The 23,226-nt window shown below is 39.8% G+C and overlaps 4 protein-coding genes across 5 annotated transcripts; 1 reads left to right on the forward strand and 3 right to left on the reverse strand.

Annotated features, from left to right (window-relative positions):
- Positions 1 to 6,672: 6,672 nt before the first annotated feature.
- LOC137123272 (uncharacterized) lies at positions 6,673 to 8,698 on the forward strand. Of its 2 annotated transcripts, XM_067496749.1 has the most exons (4): positions 6,673 to 6,798; positions 6,895 to 7,000; positions 7,290 to 7,554; positions 7,875 to 8,698. In XM_067496749.1, the coding sequence occupies exons 2-4, from the start codon at positions 6,972 to 6,974 to the stop codon at positions 8,544 to 8,546; spliced, it is 966 nt and encodes a 321-aa protein (XP_067352850.1). In that variant the 5' UTR covers positions 6,673 to 6,798; positions 6,895 to 6,971; the 3' UTR covers positions 8,547 to 8,698. The 2 variants fall into 2 exon arrangements, with proteins under 2 accessions (XP_067352850.1, XP_067352849.1); XM_067496748.1 differs by lacking the exon at positions 6,673 to 6,798 and having other exon boundaries at positions 6,805 to 7,000.
- A 535-nt stretch (positions 8,699 to 9,233) lies between these two features.
- On the reverse strand, positions 9,234 to 11,349 carry LOC137124637 (G-protein coupled receptor 4-like). The gene is made up of 2 exons (XM_067499747.1): positions 11,011 to 11,349; positions 9,234 to 9,758 (listed from the first exon to the last, which is right to left on the reverse strand). Exons 1-2 carry the CDS (start codon positions 11,347 to 11,349, stop codon positions 9,234 to 9,236), a joined length of 864 nt encoding a protein of 287 aa, XP_067355848.1.
- Positions 11,350 to 13,868: 2,519 nt separating this feature from the next.
- Positions 13,869 to 16,289, reverse strand: LOC137124639 (G-protein coupled receptor 35-like). The gene is made up of 3 exons (XM_067499748.1): positions 16,208 to 16,289; positions 15,707 to 16,125; positions 13,869 to 14,594 (listed from the first exon to the last, which is right to left on the reverse strand). The coding sequence occupies exons 1-3, from the start codon at positions 16,287 to 16,289 to the stop codon at positions 14,070 to 14,072; spliced, it is 1,026 nt and encodes a 341-aa protein (XP_067355849.1). The 3' UTR covers positions 13,869 to 14,069.
- Positions 16,290 to 19,238: 2,949 nt separating this feature from the next.
- LOC137124640 (G-protein coupled receptor 4-like) lies at positions 19,239 to 22,017 on the reverse strand. The gene is made up of 2 exons (XM_067499749.1): positions 21,637 to 22,017; positions 19,239 to 19,766 (listed from the first exon to the last, which is right to left on the reverse strand). The coding sequence occupies exons 1-2, from the start codon at positions 21,973 to 21,975 to the stop codon at positions 19,239 to 19,241; spliced, it is 867 nt and encodes a 288-aa protein (XP_067355850.1). The 5' UTR covers positions 21,976 to 22,017.
- Positions 22,018 to 23,226: the final 1,209 nt, after the last annotated feature.

The following is a 23,226-nucleotide window of genomic DNA, read 5'->3' on the forward strand; positions in this document are numbered from 1 at the left end:
CAAAACTCATACATTTTAATTTTGAATACCTGTGTTTATCAGTAACAGCAGTGTTTTAGTTGTTTGTTTTTATTTATTTTTTAGCCGATACTGTTTAAGCTAAGCAAAACTAGGTGGAAAACATTTTCCAGAAGAACCCTTTTTTTTGGAGTTTTCAGTTAGGTATGAATTACTGATATGCACATACAATTACTTTTACTGGGCAGAAATTATACCAATTAAATAATTTTTTTGCAGGTCCAGCGGTGCTTAGCGGAGCTGTACCACACTAGTATTTACATGTACTACGTATTCCTCACAAAGTGGAGTCAAAGTTCTACCTTAAATGTTAGTTTAGTGAGTCAGAAACTAAACTGGTCTGAGTAAAGGTTGTGAAGACTAATATAAACCAAAGCTAAGTTGAGTGTTGCAAAAATAATTAAAATTCTGCAGATGTTCTAAGTATTTATATTTATGCCTGTTCTTGAAGGCTGCTTATTTACATCCACAAACAACTCGCTGACTGAATTTGCATTTGCATGCAAACAATTTCCCCTGACTTGACGTGACCTGTCCAACGAGCTCAAGCAAGTGCCTGCAACGTTCTAGGAGGAAATGAGACATTAGGAAGAAAAAAAAGAAAAAAAACCCTGTCAGATGTTTTATGGGAAGGTCCTTGTAATTGTGAAACCAGACAACACCCCCCCCCCCCCCCCCCCCTCACAAGGTGGGTGACGGAGAGAAGAGGGGGGAGAACGCAGATGTGCCTGTACAAAAAACAACCCTCGGAATGTTTGCATGTGATCACATTCGAGCAGTGTTCCCAGATTTGGTGTATAAGATAAGAGTTGATATATTTTCTGTCTTACAGTATATTTAAGTATTAGTTATGGCTTAGTTAAGTCGTGTCCCCTGGTACTGACCGTGATACTAATGTTTGTGGTTCAGAGTCAGCTCAAGTGCTGCCATGTGTCGAGCAGCTGTGTAAATTTAGTCCTGGCAGTATAACTACTTGCGCACACACACACACACATGTGAGCACACACTCCTCCCTGATAGATTCCACAGCAGTGAGGCCCTCCCCTCCTGAGAAGTCCCCGATAGCGCGAGCAGAGTGAGATGTAGGCCAAGGGAAACAGATAACAAAGGCCGCTTTATTATGAATTTGATACACATGCTATAAATGAGGATATTTTAACAGTTTCATCCGAAGTAAGCTAATTATATAAATATAATTTGCAGAAAATTATAAATGACAAGCACGTGCTTTCCCTTTCCTCTTGAATTGCTAAAACACAAGTCTTTATTTTGATTCAATGATCAAAAATAAACTGATGTGGTACCGATGTCCATTAGATAACTTATTAAATAAAAGCATTATACGATCATAAACGTATTGTTTTTCTTCAGTGCTCAGTTCGAACAACAGTCTGATAAACTGCATAGTTGTTGGTTTTTCTGCTGGAAGATCAAAAGCCATCTACCTTTTAATGTCCTGCTTAGCGAACTACTGGAGAAACATCGGGAACGTATCACAAAAACAAAAACACTAAAATGAGTCTGAAATGAGAATCACAACTCTGTCTCCTGAGCACTAGAAGATCAGGTAACATACGCACTTCTTCCCCAAAACTGGCACAAGTCACTGGAACGCAGCATTTATTATTTCCATCGATTATTTTTACTTAAAAAGAACAGCTGGCCAACGGTGTTTGCAAGGGGTGTGATTGCTTTTCACTTACTGTAAAATAAGGTTCAAGGAAAACTTCCTTTCCTTTGCTGCAGATTTTGGTGTAGATACGTGTTTCACTGTCGTGACACGAACCTTGATATCATCTACTGTGTCATGCATAAAGAAGATCACAGCTAAAATACTAAGTCTTCTGCTTGGCTAATAATATCCAGTTACTGTAAGAGAAACACTTCAAACGTGCTTGCAAAAGTTTGTTTTAACAAAAGGAGGATTGATAAAAAAATAATGTTCCTGCTGTCGACATGAACCTGGGAGTGGTGGCCGCAGGCAAAGTAGCACTGATTGTTCTCGTCTTGTCACATTCCTCCGCGGCCCATAGTAATGAGGATCACTCCGGTTTGGTTAAGGTCATCTGTTGGCTGGTTATTAGCAGCTCCCATGATGCCTGTTGAAGCGGGAGCTGAGTCTCTCCGTCCATAAGCTTTTCACGGCTCAGCCAAAGCCTATTTTTACATACAACAACAAGCTTAAAGGTGGAGACTTCTGCACTTCGGAACAAGGGGGGAAACCTTTGCCCCCAACTGCATATGAGTGTATTATTGATACAATATCTATATCCTAGTGATGACCTTTGACCTTTACAGTATGAGTTTAACAGTTTGGCATCAAACATGATTTCAGCCTCATCTTATCTCCATTCATATGAGAGGACTGACACCCCTCAGATGTTTGTGTGGTAAACATGAAGTTAACCACCAGCAGCTGGTTAGTCAAGCGTAGCACAGACACTACTACTACTATGCCGCTACAACTACCGCTTAGCTCGTTTCTGTCCAAAGCAAGTGTAATATGACGTCTTTCAGCAAGATTCTTTGAGAGCAATGTTTCCAAAGCCACATAAGCGGTTTATTGATCTTCCCACATAAAAGACATTCTCCTTTCTGTCACTAGTTGAATGATTCAAAGTTCCACTCTGTGCTCGATCCTGCTGCTTGTGGTTGGGTGTGCCGAGAAGGGTTTCTGGTATTTACCTTTATAATAGTCACGATCATGATGACTGATCATATTTACCTGCGTGTGCCTACTAATGCTGCTACACCCCGTGCAGAGCCTGAGGCCTGAATCCTTCCTCTAATTACTTTTCCTTCTACATCAAACGTCTGCACTTGTTGCCTGAAGCCAGTTTGCTCAAACTGGCTTTGTAAGAACTGACCCGTGTAATTGTTGAAACAATCCTCATTTATATTTCACTTTAAATTACAAGACTGTCTTCTGCGGCGAAACCTAATAAGGCTGTAAAACTATTCATAGTTCATCTACTGTAAGTCAGCGATGGCCAAGCAATCTGACACATTCTGGCCTTCCACACTTCAGAAGTCTATTCCTGGTTGATACTGTATTAGGGCCCCCACACTATTACTGCATAGACTTTAAATACTGCTACTACTAGCTACTACTACACGAACTTCACTACTTCATTTTTAAAGCTAAATCCGCTGCGCTTTAACAGAAACTTTTGTGTAAACTTAGACGTAGATTTTTACTGCAAAATCCTCTGTCCACGAATCCAATGGCAGCTTTTGGGGGAGACTCCTGCTTTAGTTTGTCCATATGTGAGAAATGCATTTCCTCCTTCAGAGAGTGTTTGTGTGTTATTAGTTTGTCGCTCTTTAGGTATGTGGGTTGCAGTATGACCCAATATTCTGTTGCATTGCATCCTGTGTTTTATCACTACTGTGTTTCCTGCTTCGCACCCTTGTTCCACACCAGTAAAACATGCAAAAAGCACAGAAACCGGCGAGACGCTGAGTTTCATTTACTCAGCTCCATAGCTGTATGTAAATGTAATTGAAAAGCTGTTTGTAAAACAATGTCTTCTTGGACAAATGCAATCTGCTTAGTTCACTCTCAGAGCATCGCAGGAAGTTGCTCAAATGCAAGGATGCACATTTACACAAAGTGCCCAACACATTCAGATTAAGCAAGGGCAATGTTTAAGTGGCTAATATGATATTAGTATATAGTAATTGCAACTATGAAGGGGTGTAGCTCAGATGTAGGGCATTTGACGGCAGATCAAGAGGTCCCCAGTTCAAATCTGGTTCCCCCCTGTGTTAAATATTATATCATATGATTTTGCTGTATGAAGTATGATGATAACTATCAAAAATGCCTGGATCACTTTGAAAAAAGAGACTTTGGTCCTTTTGTCTTCCAGGCTGACCCTTGGTCCCTCCTGTCACTGGGAATCACTGCTGGTCTTCAGCTGAGCATCTCTGAGCAGATGAGCTCATTTAGGAGGTAATGAGCCTCAGATTAGGACGGATTTACTCTCAGGAAGTGGGTCAGCAAGTGGGTCAGCAAGTTTGATATACAATCTAAAAATAAAAGTAAATTATACACATCTCGTTCGGTTTTTGAGCTATCAGGATTTCGTTTTTCCTTTTTTTTTTTCAGAGTGGTTCCATCTGGACATGTCACAAAATAAGTAAAAACATCTGTACTTTCTCAGCCTCTCAGACAACATCACACACAAAGGCCTTAAATACAAGGCTCAGACATGTATTTAGCCTCTAAAAGATGACGGTTGTTTTAAAAAAGATGTTGCAAAATTAACATCATAAAGGAAAAAAACTTTCAGTATTCTCAGTTTCAGTTTCTTGCACAAAGAGCTGTTCCCCATTTAGGAGAGGGGTGTCAGATGATCGCTCGACAGAAAAGTTATGCAGATAATAACTGCAATTATAAGTAAAGTGCTGCTTCGTTGACCTCCTGTTCTTCTTTTAGTCTTTCGAAAGTGTTTGTGAGCTTTGAAATAAGGACTTTATTAATTTTGTCAGGTCTCTTCCATAAAGTGCTGATGAATTGGGTTCAGTAAGAGTTCATGGTTTGGGTAATAGTTTTGATGATTGTGTAATAATACAAGTGCGTGTGTGTGTTTGTGAGTGTGTGTGTGGTGTTTCACTTCACTTCAAAAGGGTGGATACAGAGGGGAAGCAAGTTCACAAATACACTGTGGGGGTTTTTTATGTTGACATTCTGCAGAAAAAGGAAGTGCTACTTATTTCTGAGAACCAGCCCCACAGTAAGAGGAATTTACACTTTGGTGAAACGGAAAGTCTGATAAATTGGTATCGGAGAGAAAGGTGTCAGACAGACTCACACTCTGTCAAAGGTTTAATAGCAGCAGCCGCTTGTCTTTTTCACTTTGAGTGAGTAATTTTACCCGGTTCGGCCTGCCGCTCGTGGTGCCCTCTGGTGTCACTCCTGACAACATCAGGTAATATTTACAGTTCAAAACACAATCTACCAGCGTTACTGCATGACCTGTGTGAGGGCTCTAGGCCTGTAAGTCAACGGGGGGGGGGGGTTAAAAGCTTCTCAGAAAAGTATCTTGACTTCATCCGAATATCATGGCACCTGTGTTTGGAGGTCGCATGACGATAAGCAGTCCTGACACAAGTCAACATGACATGGCAACAAGTGCACTAAACCACAGAATTTACACATAAGTCCTCTTCACACAGCTGCAACTCATTTCCCCACAGATTAAAAAAAGTCTTTGCACATCTACAGTCCCTTTAGTAGTCGTAGTTGATTTAATTTGGCTTTTTAAGCATATTCATAAAATATGCAACTGCCTTGCTTAAATCTGTAGTACTTACTTCATATAAATTAACTGTATTGCATTGATCAGTGATTGAATGGGTGAATGAGAAGCAACACAGTGAAGTGCTTTGGATAAAAGCCGTGTACACTAACACTGGTGGTCTTAATAATGTGATGGAGGACGAGGGTCAGCTACACAGCCCCTGTTGCGGCAAAGTGTTAAAAGTTAAAGTATTCCACTAAGCAGAACAATGTCTTTCAAACAGTACTGACAATGGTAATTATGGCAATAATTAATAAAATAATAAGGGTCCCAGCTCATTGCTGGTTATGCTGGAGCTGATTATAACATGTTACATGGTCACAAGTGGTTAACCCAAAATGTTACATAAGCATTTATTAGTTCATAACATATTTATAAATAAACATATACATTTTTTATTTTTTTTTAGAGCAGCAGGTCGTTCACGTTGTGGCTAGTCGGTGTATGTCAACCAGAATCAGAAAAGGACACACGAACCAAAATAGCTCAATGTAAAATTATAGCGAAAGCATCCAACTAAGAGTGTCTACAACTATAAACAGCAGAACATGTACTTGTTTCAAGTCCAGTATTTGGCAGACCTCTTTTGGAAACGTTGGACTAAGCAATATCTGCCTGAGCTCCAGAGGCTACAAAAATGGACACTTGCAAACCGCAATTTTGTTACTGGGGACATTGTCTTGATTGTTGATGAGTCAGCACCTGGAGGCTCATGGGTGATTGGCAAAATTGTCCACACTATAAAGGATGAACGTGATCTAGTCCTCCAAGAATCACAATGAGACCGTGGTTAAGACTGATCTCCTACATTGAGTCAAGTGCTGGTGACCTCTGGCACCAGAACAAAGTAGAGAGAAGACCTCAGGAGACTGGCCGTGATCTTTATAAGTAATTTAGTGAATGTTTCTATTACATATTAAAGGACAATTAATACCTGGAAGTTTTATGTGTGTTTTTTCTGTTTAGTTTTGGTTCTTTTTTTATTTTGTTTTTTGTGGCAACCATCTGGAAAGGTCGGGGTATGTATACGTGTGCTGATGACGTCATCAACGACATCAAATGGCTGTTGTTGTTAAGGAAAGATTTTCGTTTTCTGTGGAATTACTTCGTTACCGCTCAATTGGGACGTGGAACTCAGTAAATGTTCGATGTAAAATATTTAAAAAATGTTAAAATGCTATAAGTTAATGGATGAAGGTACCTAATACAAAATGTCAATTTATTATTGTAACAGATTTGATTGAGAGGTGATTATTATTGTCATTATTATTATTATTATTATTATTATTATTATTATTATTATTATTATTATTATTATTATTATTATTGGTATTGTTGTTGTTGTTGTTGTTACTTTGATAGAAGGATCCACGCGCCTTACCAACTGTCGGCGGTAATGAACTTGTTTGCAACGAACAATTTAAAGCCTAACGTAGAAGAAGAAGAAGAAGAAGAAGAAGAAGAAAAAACGGAAGTAAGAGTTTAGGGACTTCGTGATTGGGACAGTGGACATGAGTTTTATATGATATGCCACTGTTTATTTCTAATGTATAATTTTCTGATCCCTCAGCACTAACTGGTCTGGCGAAGGAGAAACTTTTTATTTTACTCACTACGAGCCGAGAGAAGCAGAACACGGGACGGTTTATGCAGTTTCCGAGGTTCGTTATTAAGAGGTACGTCAGCTCAGTTGATTTGGAATAATAACTGTCTAAAAGATTCGCATAATAATTATTATGATAATAGTAACAATAGCTTTATAATCGGCAATTATTTCCGTGCAAATTGACCCTTTTTGAATATGAGAAAATACTTTTTACTTATAAATAAAGAAAACTCCAACGTGCGGAACACGTTCCGATGCGGCGACCCCTGAAGGGAAAAGCTGAAAGCCGTTGATGTTCTGATAAGACATTTTTACTGTCATCTGTATCCTCCACATCCTTTTCTCTTTTGGTTCTGCAGAATGTCTTCCACTTTCCCCAATTATGCCATCTGGGAGTCGAATGGGTTAGTGGCCCACCTGCACCCTCAGCCCTGGACCCCGGGTTCTGTTATTCTGGAGCGCAGCACCCCTGGCATCCAAGGAGGAAGCATATTCCACCTGCACGAGGCGGAGTATTTATCCTGGCTGCTGGGGGCGAGGGCTGTGGCAGAGCTGCTTTGTGCAAGGTTGGGGGTTCAGAGGTGTGCACTGGTCAGCAGACCCCACAGAGACAGACCTGCCCAGGCATGTGTTGGTTTGACTAGAAGACTGGTGGAGTAAACAGTCCATTTAAAGTACTGCTAGTTATGTTGCACAGATTTTTCATCAGGTCAATAATCTGAGTTTGTTTAAATTGGGAAGTTAACAATGTTACATAGACCATTATTAACTGCTTTCCTTTAAAAACAGTGACTTGTTTCCATGTCACACTGATGCATCACAGTAGTATAGAGCACAGAATGTATCAGATGTTGAAACAGAGTAAAAGTCATTCGGCACATGTTTCAGTCATAAAAGTCAGTCAACCAAAAATCACATATTTTCTATAATTTTTGTCGTTACAGATCCGCGTCATCCCTCTTCATGGTTTGGATGCAGAATGGCGCCCTTACCTGGCAGGAGAAGAGGAGCACAATGCCCACGACCCGGGTTACTGCACCTCCAAGACTGCTCCCCGATGGAGCAATTCGAGCCTGACAGAAATTCAGACCAAGATTCGAGCAAAGCTTCCTTCGCCTGATGCACCTCCCAATCTGACTTTCCTCGGAGACGATCCGGCTCATCCTGGCCTGTTCTCACGCATTGTTCGCGGGGAGGAGCAGCAGTGGCGGGTGTGGGAGGACGAAGGTCACGTGGCCATCCTCACACCTTTTCCCAACTCCCCTGGCTTTACCGTGCTTGTCCCACGGCGACCTTTGACTTCTGATATATTCAGACTAGAACAAAGGGACTATGAAGGACTAGTGCTGGCAACCCGGACAGTGTCACAGCTTCTTGAAAAAGGGTTGGGTGCCTGGGGAGTGGGGCTTATTTTTGAAGGTTTTGAGATTGACTATGCTCATACCAAGCTGATACCACTGTTTTCACCTTCATCAGAGGTGGAAGAGGACACCACTAAACCCTCATCTCCTCAGTTCTTTCCTACTTACCCTGGATATGTGACCTCAGAAGATGGACCTGAAGCCAGCCCTGAAAGCCTGAGGGAGATGTTCACCAAAATTACTCAAAAAATCTAAAAACTGAATGTTAAATACTCACGTATGTAAGGTCACGCAGAATTCACAGAGGTTTGTTAAATAATTGTTGCACTAGCAACATTGCAACTTCCTTGAGAGACTGATGCTTTATCATGTATAGCTTCACGCTGTCATTAAAGTGAATGATAAGATGTGTACGTTATGTCTTAGTGAAAGGGGTTTATAGCATCAGTTGCTATAGGAGATGAAAAGCAGCAATCATTCATTCAATAACTTCATTCAATTACTTTTGCTGCAGTTGAGCAACGCCGACAATATCACCAATATATAAAAACGTGTGAGGAAAAAAACTGAAGCAATAATCTACCTCGGTTGCAATTATTTAATTAAAGGTAAACATCAAAATCAAACACCACACACTAATCCTAAAACATCTCCAGGGAATTTAATGAAACGCTGAATATGTTATGAAACCTGTGATATATGTAAATGAAGCTTAGTCTAACAGAAATTATGTATTTCATGTATATAGTAAATCAGATGCCAGAAAGTGAGATGTCAGTTAAAGATAATTAAATGAATAAAATTGGGTTAAATATAAAACCAAAGAAAAGCACAAGATAAAAAAAGAGGTTATATAGATAGCATATAAACTACAACTAAAAGAAGAATCTCACATCTCAGAAAAGACAAATCTGTAAAAATGTGTTTTCAAATGAGATGCCATCACATCTGGACATCATGTGACTTATTACACAAACTCCACATGCAGCACCTGCCTGCAAACTCAATTTTTGTGATGTAGACCAGAGGCTCTATGCTGCAGCTCAGGTCCATAAATGAGAACGCACTGGTGGCGACTTCGCAGTTGAACGTCACAAATGAGTAGTGGGACGCGAAGGGCATGAGAGCCACCGGTGGCAGGTAGTTGGCGACAATGATGGCCAGGATGATCAGCACCATCTTTAACGCCTTCTTCTTCACCGGGTGCATCTCCTCCTTTCCCATCACAGAACGAGTGAGGACCCAGATGATGGAGATGTTGCAGAAGACCATGACTGCAAAGGCAAAGAGGATGACGCCACTGAAAATACCACTGACGCTCATGATACCCAGAATGCACTTGGCAAGGCCGTAAACCAGAATGACAGCCCAGACCACGACAGAAATGACAATGCGGATCACGTTGTGGATACTGGTGAACAGTACTGGGTGGACCACAGCCATGTAACGATCTAAACAGATACACACCTGAAAAAGCAGACCAGACGGAGGATTAAGATAAAGTATACTCTGCATTTTCAACTCTAGTAGTTTGGTTTGAGATTTATGATGGAGAGGAGCTTGTGTGTCCTATAGGGGATATCTGGAAGTACCTGGAAGTTGCTCACCGCCTTAGATTTTGTATGTTGCTTCCTGTTACTCTTTTTATCTTTTCTGTCCACTAACTCAAACCGGTCCGAGGCAGATACCGGCCCACCCTGATCCTGGTCCTGTTAAAGAGAGTTTTTCCTTTTCACTGTCGCCTAGTGCCTGCTCAGAGGGGATCATTGGGTTTTTCTATAATTCTCTATAAGTAAAATTGTTGCAGACAACTTGAAGTTGTATAAAGTGTTACTAACCAAAACCAAAACAATCACGGTATTGTCATTTATAAATGATACCCAGCTATACCAATGTTTTGGCAGGACTCAGGAGCTATGTCATTTAAAATGATGTTCTAAATGACAAAATATGTTTTTATTTTCCTACTGGTAGAAAGAGGACCTAAATTCACATGGACTGAATAAGTTTCGTGGCTGTAGCATGATGGGATTAGAAGAATCTGATACTGTTGCAATGACCGTTTTTGTTGCATGTCCCCACTTTACACTCAGTAACTAATAAAAACATTACTTACTTATATAAACTGAAATTAGTCCCTTATTATTACTTATATGGATAAAGAAAACAACTAAATAAAAAAATATATTCAGGCATAACATTATTAAACCATCAGCTGGACCTCTTCAAGATCCAGACCCAAATCCTGATTAGCTGCGTAAACGCCACAGTTTTGTCACAGCTACACGTCTTGTGCCTGTGTGTGCTATGTCTAATAGCCCATTAGATTTTAAAAAATCTGATGAAACATCTGAGTTTTTTTTTCCTGAAAAATGACACAAAGTTGAGCTTATGTTGGGAAAACCAATGAAAGTGTAAGTCTATCAAATACACTGGTTATTAATTATTATTATTATTTGCAAATTATTAATTATTTGCAAATTTACAAGTTTAACATGATGTAAGGTCGTAAGTGACATAAAATGAATAACTATAGTCAATGACACTTTTGTACATGAGTTTTGAGTCTCATGAGCAGAAAAACATTCATAATGAAGCCGAAAAACAAACTGATGTTAAAAAATAGATATCATGTAAATATCAAACACAAAGTGACAATTCTTATACTTTGCCTTCTATGTTTATCAGTTCTAGTGTACATTAAAAAAAAACAACTCACCAGAAACAGTGGTGCTAAGTCCTTGAGCCCATACGCAAACCTCTGAAAGTACCAAATGCCACTGTCACCAAGCAGCATTCGGTTCACCATGTCTACAGGTGTCATCAGGCAGAAGTAAGCATCCAGGATGGCCAGGTTGAAGATGAAGATGTCCGAGGTGGATGCATCACTCTTCTTAGTGGCGATCTGCCACATGACAAGGACGTTACAGGGTGTCCCCACTACAAGGTTAAACACCTTGACTCCAAAGTAGAAAATGAAACCATGAGGGACCGTAGCACACTCAGGGAGGAGGTACCACAGTGGAGGTCCACAGTAGCCACCGGCGGTGCAGTTCATGAGGACAGGTGGTGGGTGGGAATTGGTGATGCTCAAAGAGAAAGGAAACAAGGTATTAGTTTGGGCAGACACCATTTAATTTTTGTACATTTTGATAATAAGAGTCACACCTCCCAGAATGTATTATGAAAATCATACCAATAACTGTTCTTGTGATCTGAAAATAAGACTATGCAGGGAATTTAAGCATCATATAAACTGAACTTACCTTAACAAGGTTCACAGTGTCGTGCAGTCCTAGTTCTCTTTGCAAGCTGCAGAACTCTGCTGCATGTGGCGCCAGATCTTTAGGGTCAGGGGCTTAAGAAGACGCTCCTCAGAGACTAATGCCATGTTCGGATTGGATCAGACAAAAGACACCCAGCTTGCCTTCCAGAATGTGGTGTCATCCCCAAATTGTGATTGGGTGGTAATGCAAAAAGTTGCTGAGACCTTTTTAGTGATTGGACCGTTGAGCTTGTTCAAGTTAAGTCTCACTGCCGTACACTGATAAACACTTTTCAGTAAACAGGTGATGCAAGGTAAGCATAAATGAGAAATCTAATGCAAGGTCTTACTAATGTGTCCAGAGTGGTGAGTACCGAGAGAGAAAACACTGGCGGGAATAGAAGTTTTAAAATTCATGACAAGTAGCTGCTCACATAATCGAATTAAAATTTTACACATTATCAGCGTAAATTATTATTTTTGTTTGTGACTCTGGATGAGCCTGGTGAGGCTGTCAGGATTATTTTGTCAGATTTGTTTCTCAGATAGAAGGTGCAGTGAAACATGGTCTCAACATCAAACTTTAGACAGATTGTAATTTATAAATCAATTCACAATGCTGATCTTATATATGCAAACTCCAGATACAACTCAAACCTAATACACTTTTTTTAATCACAGAGGGAAATTACTTGCTTTGTTACAGGTGCTGTCTGCTGATATGCCACTGTTTATTTCTAATGTATGATTTTCTGATCCCTCAGCACTAACTGGTCTGGCGAAGGAGAAGCTTTTTATTTTACTCACTACGAGCCGAGAGAAGCAGAACACGGTCCGGTTTATGCAGTTTCCGAGGTTCAGCTCTCGTCAGCTCAGTTGATTTGGAATAATACCTGACTAAAAGATTTGCGTCATAATAATAATGATAATAGTAATAATAGCTTTATACTATGATGTTTGCAGATGACATTGTGATTTTTAGTGAGAGCAGGGAGCAGGTGGAGGAAAATCTAGAGAGGTGGAGGTCTGCTCTGGAAAACAGAGGAATGAAGCTTAGCCACAGCAAGACAGAATACATGTGTGTGACAGAGGGACCCAGGTGGAACAGTGAGGTTACAGGGAGCAGAGGTGAAGAAGGTGCAGGACTTTAAGTACTTAGGGTCAACGGTTCAGAGCAACGGAGAGTGTGGAAAAGAGGTGAAGAGGCGAGTGCAGGCAGGTTGGAACGGGTGGAGAAAAGTGTCAGGTGTGTTGTGTGATAAAAGAGTATCAGCGAGAATGAAAGGAAAGGTGTTCAAGACGGTGGTGAGACCAGAGATGTTGTTCGGCTTAGAGACAGTGACACTTAAAAAGAGACAGGAGTCAGAGCTGGAGGTAGCAGAGCTTAAGATGTTGAGGTTCTCTTTGGGAGGGACGAGGATGGACAGGATCAGGAATGAGGACATCAGAGGGACAGCTCATGTTAGATGTGTTGGAGATAAAGTCAGAGAGGACAGATTGAGGTGGTTTGGACATGTTGAGAGGAGAAACTGTGAATAGATCTGTAGAAAGATTTATGGATGTAGAGAGAGAGGACATGAAGTTAGTTGGTGTGAGAGAAGAGGATGCAGAGGACAGAGTTAGATGGAGGCACATGATTCACTGTGGAGACACCTGAAAGGAAACAGCCAAAAGGAAAAGAAGAAAGAAGAAGTAACAATAGCTTTATAATCGGCAATTATTTCCGTGCAAATTGACCCTTTTTGAATATGAGAAAATACTTTTTACTTATCAATAAAGAAAACTCCAACGTGCAGAACACGTTCCGATGCGGAGACCCCTGAATGGAAAAGCTGAAAGCCGTTGATGGGAGCAGAGGTGCTGCAGTTGAACAACACCGACAATATCACCAATATATAAAAATGTGTGAGGAAAAAAACTGAAGCAATAATCTACCTCGGTTGCAATTATTTAATTAAAGGTAAACATCAAAATCAAACTCCACACACTAATCCTAAAACATCTCCAGGGAATTTAATAAAATGCTGAATATGTTAGGAAACGTGATACATGTAAATGAAGCTTAGTCTAACAGAATTGATGTATTTGATGATGTAAATCAGATGCCAGAAAGTGAGATGTCAGTATCGTCAATATGTGACAAAAACATTTGAGGGTTTTTTTGGGAATATTTTTACAATTAGACATCAGTAACTATGGGGAAATCTACTGGTGTAATTAAATGGCATAATGTGCAGAATCCTCTTCTATCAACTCTTTTGCAACAATTTTAAAAGATGGGGTGGACTCACGATCGCTGCTACACATTAATAATAACAAAAATAATAAGTGCTTTATAAATAAAGCTCATATCAAACAAAGTACAAAGTGCTGTACATTAAAAGGAAAATAAGGATAATTCAATGAATAAAAACATCAGGTTATATAGATAGCATATAAATTTTAACTAGAAAAAGAATCTCACATCTCAGAAAAGACAAATCTATAAAAATGTGTTTTCAGACGAGATGCCTTCACACCTTGGCATCATGTGACTTATTACACAAACTCCACATGCAGCACCTGCCTGCAAACTCAATTTTCGTGATGTAGACCAGAGGCTCTATGCTGCAGCTCAGGTCCATAAATGAGAACGCACTGATGGCGACTTCGCAGTTGAACGTCACAAATGAGTAGTGGGACGCGAAGGGCATGAGGGCCACCGGTGGCAAGTAGTTGGTGACAATAATGGCCAGGATGATCAGCACCATCTTTAACGCCTTCTTCTTCACTGGGTGCATCTCCTCCTTTCCCATCACAGAACGAGTGAGGACCCAGATGATGGAGATGTTGCAGAAGACCATGACTGCAAAGGCAAAGAGGATGACACCACTGAAAATACCACTGACGCTCATGATACCCAGGATGCACTTGGCAAGGCCGTAAACCAGAATGACAGCCCAGACCACGACAGAAATGACAATGCGGATCACGTTGTGGATACTGGTGAACAGTACTGGGTGGACCACAGCCATGTAGCGATCTAAACAGATACACACCTGAAAAAGCAGACCAGACGGAGGATTAAGATAAAGTATACTCTGCATTTTCAACTCTAGTAGTTTGGTTTGAGCTTTATGATGGAGAGGAGCTTGTGTGTCCTATAGGGGATATCTGGAAGTACCTGGAAGTTGCTCACCGCCTTAGATTTTGTATGTTGCTTCCTGTTACTCTTTTTATCTTTTCTGTCCACTAACTCAAACCGGTCCGAGGCAGATACCGGCCCACCCTGATCCTGGTCCTGTTAAAGAGAGTTTTTCCTTTTCACTGTCGCCTAGTGCCTGCTCAGAGGGGATCATTGGGTTTTTTTCAGTTTTTTTTTCCATTTATAAATGATACCCAGCTTTACCAATGTTCTGGCAGGACACGGGAGCTATGTCATTTAAAATGATGTTCTAAATGATAAAATATGTTGGTTTTTTTTCCTACTGGTAGAAAGAGGACCTAAATTCACATGGACTGAATAAGTTTCATGGCTGCAGCACGATGGGATTAGAAGAATCTGATACTGTTGCAATGACTGTTTTTGTTTTATGTCCCCACTTTACACTCAGTAACTAATAAAAACATTACTTATTTACATAAACTGAAATTAGTCACTTTATTAGTTATATGGAGCATTTAATAAAATAAAGAAAGCAACTAAATAAAAAATTATATTCAGGCATAACATTATTAAACCATCACTTGAGGGGGTCAGCTGGACGTCTCGCGTAAACTCGAGAGTTTTGTCACAGCTACACGTCTTGTGCCTGTGTGCGCTATGTCTAATAGCCCAGTAGATTTTAATAAATCTGATGAAACATCTGAGGTTTTTTATTCCTGAAAAAAGACACAAAGCTGAGCTTATGTTGGGAAAACCAATGAAAGTGTAAGTCTATCAAATACACTGGTTATGTGTTTATTTGTAAATTTACAAGTTTGGCATGATGTAAGGTCGTAAGTTGTGAGTCTCAAAGGCAGAAAAACATTTATAATAGTGCAGCAAAACATACTGATGTTAAAAAAAATTATATGTAAATGTCAAACATGCAGGGGGAGTTCTTATACTTTGCCTTCTACAACGTTTATCAATTCTAGTGTACATGAAAAATAAGACATTAAAACTCACCAGAAACAGTGGTGCTAAGTCCTTGAGCCCATACGCAAATCTCTGAAAGTACCAAATGCCACTGTCACCAAGCAGCATTCGGTTCACCATGTCTACAGGTGTCATCAGGCAGAAGTAAGCATCCAGGATGGCCAGGTTGAAGATGAAGATGTCCGAGGTGGATGCATCACTCTTCTTAGTGGCGATCTGCCACATGACAAGGACGTTACAGGGTGTCCCCACTACAAGGTTAAACACCTTGACTCCAAAGTAGAAAATGAAACCATAAGGGACAAGAGCACACTCAGGGAACTGGTACCACAGTGGAGGTCCACAGTGGCCACCTGTGGTGCAGTTCATGAGGACAGTTGGTGGCTGAGAATTGGTGTCGCTGAAAGAGGAGGAAGGGTCACAGCTGGCCTTGTGATCGGAAAATAAGACTATGCAGGGAATTTAAGCATCATATAAACTGAACTTACCGTAACAAGGTTCACAGTGTCGTGCAGTCCTAGTTCTCTTCACCAGCTGCAGAACTCTGCTGCATGTCGCGCCAGATCTTTAGGGTCAGGGGCTTAAGAAGACGCTCCTCAGAGACTAATGCCATGTTCGGATTGGATCAGACAAAAGACACCCAGCTTGCCTTCCAGAATGTGGTGTCATCCCCAAATTGTGATTGGGTGGTAATGCAAAAAGTTGCTGAGACCTTTTTAGTGATTGGACCGTTGAGCTTGTTCAAGTTAAGTCTCACTGCCGTACACTGATAAACACTTTTCAGTAAACAGGTGATGCAAGGTAAGCATAAATGAGAAATCTAATGCAAGGTCTTACTAATGTGTCCAGAGTGGTGAGTACTGAGAGAGAAAACACTGGCGGGAATAGAAGTTTTAAAATTCATGACAAGTAGCTGCTCACATAATCGAATTAAAATTTTACACATTATCAGCGTAATTTATTATTTTTGTTTGTGACTCTGGATGAGCCTGGTGAGGCTGTCAGGATTATTTTTGTCAGATTTGTTTCTCAGATAGAAGGTGCAGTGAAACATGGTCTCAACATCAAACTTTAGACAGATTGTAATTTATAAATCAATTCACAATGCTGATCTTATATATGCAAACTCCAGATACAACTCAAACCTAATACACTTTTTTTAATCACAGAGGGAAATTACTTGCTTTGTTACATGTGCTCTCTGCCCCCCCACCCTTCCAAAAAAAGGAAAGAACCACACCCAGAAAACAACAATTTTGACATCTGTTAATGAAAAAAAGGAAGAGTAAAGATTAATAAATGGAGGTTTTCGATAAAAAACAGTGGCATGTAGTGCAATAAATGAATGACTGAATGAATGAATGACAAAATGGAAACTAGAAAAAGCATTTCCAAAAACTAAATGCACTGTGAAAGGATTTTCTGAGCAAAGCTGAAAAAAGCTGAAAGTTTTTGCTGAAAGAGCTGAAATGTTTGCTTTTGCTCAACGCTGAATCGAAACTAAACTAAAACTAAAAACTAAAACTAAAACATTTATTATAAAAATGTAAAATAAATTGAATAAAGTTAAAGATAAGCAGAATTGAAAGTAGAGTAGATGTGACATGAAATAGTATCATACAAATCCTGGAAAATGTAGACACGAAACGGCTGAGCGCTAAGTTTAAGTCAAACACGTGAAGAAAAGTAGAATTTATAAACCATTAGGACCATTTCCAAACTGAAAATGAGGGGCTTCTTTTAAGCAAACCCACCTCGCAGTGAGCAACGTGTGATTGTGGAGGAGCAGTGATCTGTTGTGCGGCGGGTGGTGTTTTATTTGAGGACCTGAAGCTGAACACAGAGAGGCTGACTGACTTCTGCCGCTTGCACCCCCTCCTCACTGCATGCTCCCGCTGCACCATTTGATCCCCATTTACATACACCCCACCCACCTTTATAGAGAAACAAATACTGAAACACACAAACATCTTTTCGATAGATTAAGTCCTGACACAAAAAAAAAAAAGATGTTCCAAAAACAACAAACCTTACAGCAAGTCCAGAAGCACCTGGAGCAGCTGCAGCTGCTGTACGTGTGTTCAGCTCCTCGGGTTGTTCATTGTACATAGAAATATCAGGCCCCAAAAGGGACACAGGGAAATAAAAACAGCAAAACTTTATTTCTGGATATATTTGTTTCTACATTTATTTATTTATTTACGTATACATACATCTTTTTATTTGCATATTTATTTCATTTTGTTTCTCTTCTTCTGGTATGATAATGAGGCAGTCAGTCCAATAGCCCTGCAAAGATTTTCATGTTTTTGAGAAACTTATTCATAAGAATTAATAGTTCGTCCTGATAATGTAAGTTGTTTGATAAACAACAACAAAAGCCATAAAGAAGAAAAAAAAAAATCATGACACAAAAAATTGAGCTCTGGTGCTTCCTGTTTCCACTGATCATCCTTGAGATGTTTCTGCAACTTGATTGGAGTCCACCTGTGGGAACTTCAGTTGATTGGACGTTATTTGGAAAAAGCACACACCTGTCTATACAAGGTCCCACAGTTAACAGTGGATGTCGGAGCAAGAACCAAGCCGTGAAATTCACTAAATTGTCTGTAGACCTTTGAGACAGAATTGTATGGAGACACAGATCTGGGGAGAGATACAGAAAAACGTCTGCAGCATTGAAGGTCTCAATGAGCAAAGCATCATCCATAAATGGGCAATCGAGAGAGAAAGACCTTAGTCAGGGAGGTGACCAAGAACCTGATGGTCACTCAGAAAGAGCTCAGTGTTTCTCTGTGGAGAGTGGAGAACCTTCCAGAAGATCACAGGACTTCACCAATCAGGCCTGTATGGTAGCGTGTCCAGACAGAAACCACTGCTCAGTAAAAGGCCTGAAGGACTCTCAGGGTTTCATGCATGTTTTTCAGTGTCAGGAACTGGGAGACTAGTCAGGACCGAGGGAAGGATGAATGCAGCAATGTGCAGGAACAAGTTCACATCCTTGATGTAAACCTGTTCCAGATTGCTCTGGACCTGTGAATGTCCTTGTGCGGCCCAGCCAGAGCCTAGACTCGAACCTGATTGAACATCTCTGGAGAGATGTGAAAATGGCTGTGCACCGACGCTCCCCATCCAACCTGATGGAGCTTGAGAGCTAGTTTCTATTTGAAACTCCATCTATTCATGGATAAAGTTGAGCTACTGTGTGTAACCACAAAGATACAGTGTAAATCTATGTACGTCTCCTCAGTGAAGTATCTCAACGTATCTAAATGCAGTCAGGAAGATACACAAGCAAAAAATGAACAAAGATGGATCAAGATAACGTAACACATATGATGGCTATGCGCAAGTAGGTTATCAAAAATCAGATCCCACAAGCTTGAAATAAATGTACAGTAATGTAAACTAGACCTCTAGGTAGTTTTTATATGTTACCTAATCAGCAATCAAACCTGTGCAGAACATATTTTAGAACTTTTCCATTACTTATTACAAGAAACAGTACGATTATTCCAGTAACTCTTTTTAAGATGGGGTTGAATTATGGTCGCAGGCCTAATTACACTTGAACATCATGCGGCTCATTACACAAACTCCATATGCAGCACCTGCCTGCAAACTCAAATTTTATGATGTAGACCAGAGGCTCTATGCTGCAGCTCAGGTCCATGATGGACCACACACTGACAGTGATCTCACAGTTTAACGTCACAAATGAGTAGTAGGAGACGAAGGGCATGAGAGCCACCGGTGGCAGGTAGTTGGCGACAATGATGGCCAGGATGATCAGCACCATCTTTAACGCCTTCTTCTTCACCGGGTGCATCTCCTCCTTTCCCATCACAGAACGAGTGAGGACCCAGATGATGGAGATGTTGCAGAAGACCATGACTGCGAAGGCAAAGAGGATGACGCCACTGAAGATGCCAGTGACTCCCATAAACCCCAGGATGCACTTGGCAAGGCCATAAGCCAAAATGAGAGCCCAGACCGCAACAGAAATGCCGATGCGCATCATGTTGTCGCGGATTCTGGTGAACAGTACTGGGTGGACCACAGCCATGTAGCGATCCAAACAGATGCACATCTGAAAGAGCAGACCAGAAGAAGGATTCGGTTTTAGTAGTTTGGTTTGGGATTGTGACTATGGAGAGTCACAAGTCATCAGCAGATACTTTCCACATACGTGACCGAAAAGCTCCACATAAGTACATGTGTGGTAAAATGGGGATCGTTGCATCATGTTTTGCATTTTGCAAAAATGTGGATGAAATTGTTGGCCACATTTTACACGTTATACTGTAGTTAGCATCTTTAATCTTGCGCTCAGTCCTAATCTATTTAATTGGGCATCAGAAGTCGCTTTGTTTTGTTATACAGACATATTCTCTAAAATCAAAAATTAAAAGTAAAGACTGGTTTTTATTTCCGTTTATTTTTCTTTGCCAGTTTAAAGATATTTCTGATTAAATTGAAAGTTCTTTTTTTTTTGTGGAAGGTACTAGGAATGATTCCTAAAATCCAGACGTCACGTAGCATTTTTGCTCCTCCAATTCCAGTTAGGCTGTTGGTTAAATGTTTAAAATGAGGGCTGCACCTAACACAAGCTAAACAGTTTTCACATTTTATTCTCCGACTTAAAAGTCATCAGTAAAAGTCACCCTGCTCATCCTTTTTTTAAATTTTAATGTGTCTCAAAAAGGATGGTCCATTTAGTCCACAGCTGTACTCTGGCACTATTTACACTGCAAATGTTTGCTTACAGGACAAACCATATGTCACCAATTGTTCTGGTATTGTTCTAATATTGCTTTTTTAAATATATTAAATCTGCATGTAGTAATTTTGTTGGGGTTTTTTGTATTAGTTTTTCTATGACCACTGAATATGAGGGCTCTCTGCAAACATAGCACCAATAATTAGGACTGGGTACTGAACTTCAATATTTTTATGACATCCACCTTATTGCTTCAGTGTAAGTATTAAAAAAGGCCTTGTCCTTCATTAATTAATACCTATAAAGTAAATCTTGTGAGCTCTCTGACCTGCTTTTCCACTGAAAATATTTATATTTTACCGCATTTTGTGGCACTTTTATTTATTGGTATTATGTTAGCAGATAACAGATAATAAGTTGCGGTACAACGGGAATTTCCTAGTGTTGAAAAACGGCCTGAAAATTCACAATTCGTAGTGTCGTAGTGTATTTTTCCTTTTGTTAAAATTGAACATATGAAATTGATATTGAAGAAACAATTATTCAGGAACTAGTGTCAAAACTTGAATTCCAATGGCAAAACTGATCATGAGTGACTCATATAAGATTTGATATAACAATGATTTAAATGATAAAGATTTGTTCTTTTGTCCAACTGGTGGAAAGAGCAGCGAAAAGTTTCATAGCTGTAGCACATACTGTATCTGGTTAGAAGAATTTGACACTGGTGCAATGGCTCTTTGTTGCAGCTCTCCCCACTTTACAACAAACTGATAATATGTACTAGACCCAATTATTTGTTTTGTCAATTATATTAATAGGCCTATATAAGTAATTTTTGAATAAATGTGATTCACATTTTATTAAATGTTTTAATGTGTACAAAGTGGAAATAGGACTACGATTTTTGTTCGTGTTTGACCACATTTGATGGCAACTAATTATTCTCAGGTCTGTCAGAGTCAGGTCCGGCTGTCTGAGTGTCCTACTTACAATTACAAAATTGGTTTTGGTGTAAGGACTTAAGTGACATAATATGAATAAGTACTGTAAATGAAACTCATGTACAAAGTTGCGAGTCTCAAAGGCAGAAAAACATTTATAATAGTGCAGCGAAACATACTGATGTTAAAAAAATTGATATGTAAATAGCAAACATGCCGGGTGCAGTTCCTATACTTTGCATTCAACAACGTTTATCAATTCTAGTGTACATGAAAAATAAGAAATTAAAACTCACCAGAAAGAGTGGTGCTAAGTCCTTGAGCCCGTATCCAAACCTCTGAAAGTACCAAATGCCACTGTCACCGAGCAATGTTCGGTTCACTATGTCTACGGGTGTCATCAGGCAGAAGTAAGCATCCAGGATGGCCAGGTTGAAGATGAAGATGTCCGAGGTGGATGCATCACTCTTCTTAGTGGCGATCTTCCACATGACAAGGACGTTACAGGGTGTCCCCACTACAAGGTTCAACACCTTGACTCCAAAGTAGAAAATGAAACCATAAGGGACCGTGGCACTCTCAGGGAACTCGTACCACAGTGGAGGTCCACAGTAGTGAGCGGTGGTGCAGTTCATCAGTACAGTTGTTGGGTAGGAAGTCCTGAAGCTGGAAGAAGAGACTGGAAAACTGTAAAAAAAAAAAAAGGACCTAAATCATTAGTTTGTACAGACCATTTAATTTTGAGTACTTTTACCCATAAGTATCAGCCACATCTCCCAGAATTTCTTATCAAAGTAATGCAAGTAATTTTTTTCTTTTTATGTGATCTGGAAATAAGAGTGAACTTACCGTAACAAGGTTTCCTGCAGTTCTAGTCCTCTTCGCCAGTTGCAGAACTCTGCTGCATGTGTCACCAGATCTTCAGAATCAAGAGCTTAAGAACATCCTCCTCAGAGACTAATGCCATGTTTGGATTGGACCAGACAGGGGAATCCTAGCTAGCCTCCCTCATTGTGGATGAGTAGCCCCAAATTGTGATTGGGTGGCAATGCAACAAGTTGCTAAGACCTTTCGGTGATTGGACAGTTGAGCTTTGTTCAAAGTCAAGTCTCACTGACGTACACCGATAAACACTTTTCAGTAAACAGGTGATGCAAGTAAGCATAAATGAGAAATCTAATGCAAGATCTTACTAATGTGTCCAGACAGTTAGATGTTGAAATAGGAAAGAATGGTGGGAACAGTTTGCAACAATCGTGACAAACACCTACTCACATAAATTGAAGAGGCTCATTAAAATATCAAGTCGTTAGACATTATCAGTGCTCTTCTCATGGGGAGTACAAGTGTAGTGTTGAAATGTTTTTTTGTGGACAAGCCTGATGAGGCTGTCGGTGTTATTTTCTCAGATACTGGTGCAGTAAAAGTTGCCATCAAAATGCAAATGGAGAATCCAGTGAATCAGAAAGTGTTTCATTTTTTAAATTTATAATTTTAGAAAATGAAAAGTTGAAAAGGTCGTCCAACTTTATGAATTTGCAATACAAATCGATGGAATATCATAGTATATTTGTTACATTTATTCATAAATGTAGTTGCACGAATGCGAACATATACCATGGAAAAAAGACTCGATATTCGGTAAACAAGTGGAACATGAGCAAATGTCATGTCACATATTTGAGAAATGGGGAAACAAATATAAATGTACATCTGCAATTTGTAACTTTCTTCTTGCCCAATCTACTATAGTTGGAGTCACACTTGTGTGAAAGTCAATGATCTGATGTGAATTCTAATATTTTTTATTTTTTTCTTATTTTTTTATTTACCAAGGGGAATAAGTTGAACAGCATCGGAAGCCATTTGTGACTCAAGAAACCTGA

Source organism: Channa argus, chromosome 3, assembly GCF_033026475.1.
Source record: "Channa argus isolate prfri chromosome 3, Channa argus male v1.0, whole genome shotgun sequence".
Taxonomy (NCBI): domain Eukaryota; kingdom Metazoa; phylum Chordata; class Actinopteri; order Anabantiformes; family Channidae; genus Channa; species Channa argus.

Excerpts from the sequence above, each read along its gene's own strand:
- LOC137124639 (XM_067499748.1), bottom strand. The coding sequence starts at position 16,289 with ATGGCATTAGTCTCTGAGGAGCGTCTTCTTAAGCCCCTGACCCTAAAG. Across the intron at positions 16,126-16,207 it reads GCAGCAGAGTTCTGCAGCTG|TCTTATTTTCCGATCACAAG; the intron begins GTGAAGAGAACT and ends TTCCCTGCATAG. Across the intron at positions 14,595-15,706 it reads ACTTAGCACCACTGTTTCTG|GTGTGTATCTGTTTAGATCG; the intron begins GTGAGTTTTAAT and ends CTGCTTTTTCAG.
- LOC137124637 (XM_067499747.1), bottom strand. The coding sequence starts at position 11,349 with ATGAACTGCACCGCCGGTGGCTACTGTGGACCTCCACTGTGGTACCTC. Across the intron at positions 9,759-11,010 it reads ACTTAGCACCACTGTTTCTG|GTGTGTATCTGTTTAGATCG; the intron begins GTGAGTTGTTTT and ends CTGCTTTTTCAG.
- LOC137123272 (XM_067496749.1), top strand. The coding sequence starts at position 6,972 with ATGCAGTTTCCGAGGTTCGTTATTAAGAG. Across the intron at positions 7,001-7,289 it reads CCGAGGTTCGTTATTAAGAG|AATGTCTTCCACTTTCCCCA; the intron begins GTACGTCAGCTC and ends TTGGTTCTGCAG. Across the intron at positions 7,555-7,874 it reads ACAGAGACAGACCTGCCCAG|ATCCGCGTCATCCCTCTTCA; the intron begins GCATGTGTTGGT and ends TTGTCGTTACAG.
- LOC137124640 (XM_067499749.1), bottom strand. The coding sequence starts at position 21,975 with ATGAACTGCACCACCGCTCACTACTGTGGACCTCCACTGTGGTACGAG. Across the intron at positions 19,767-21,636 it reads ACTTAGCACCACTCTTTCTG|ATGTGCATCTGTTTGGATCG; the intron begins GTGAGTTTTAAT and ends CTGCTCTTTCAG.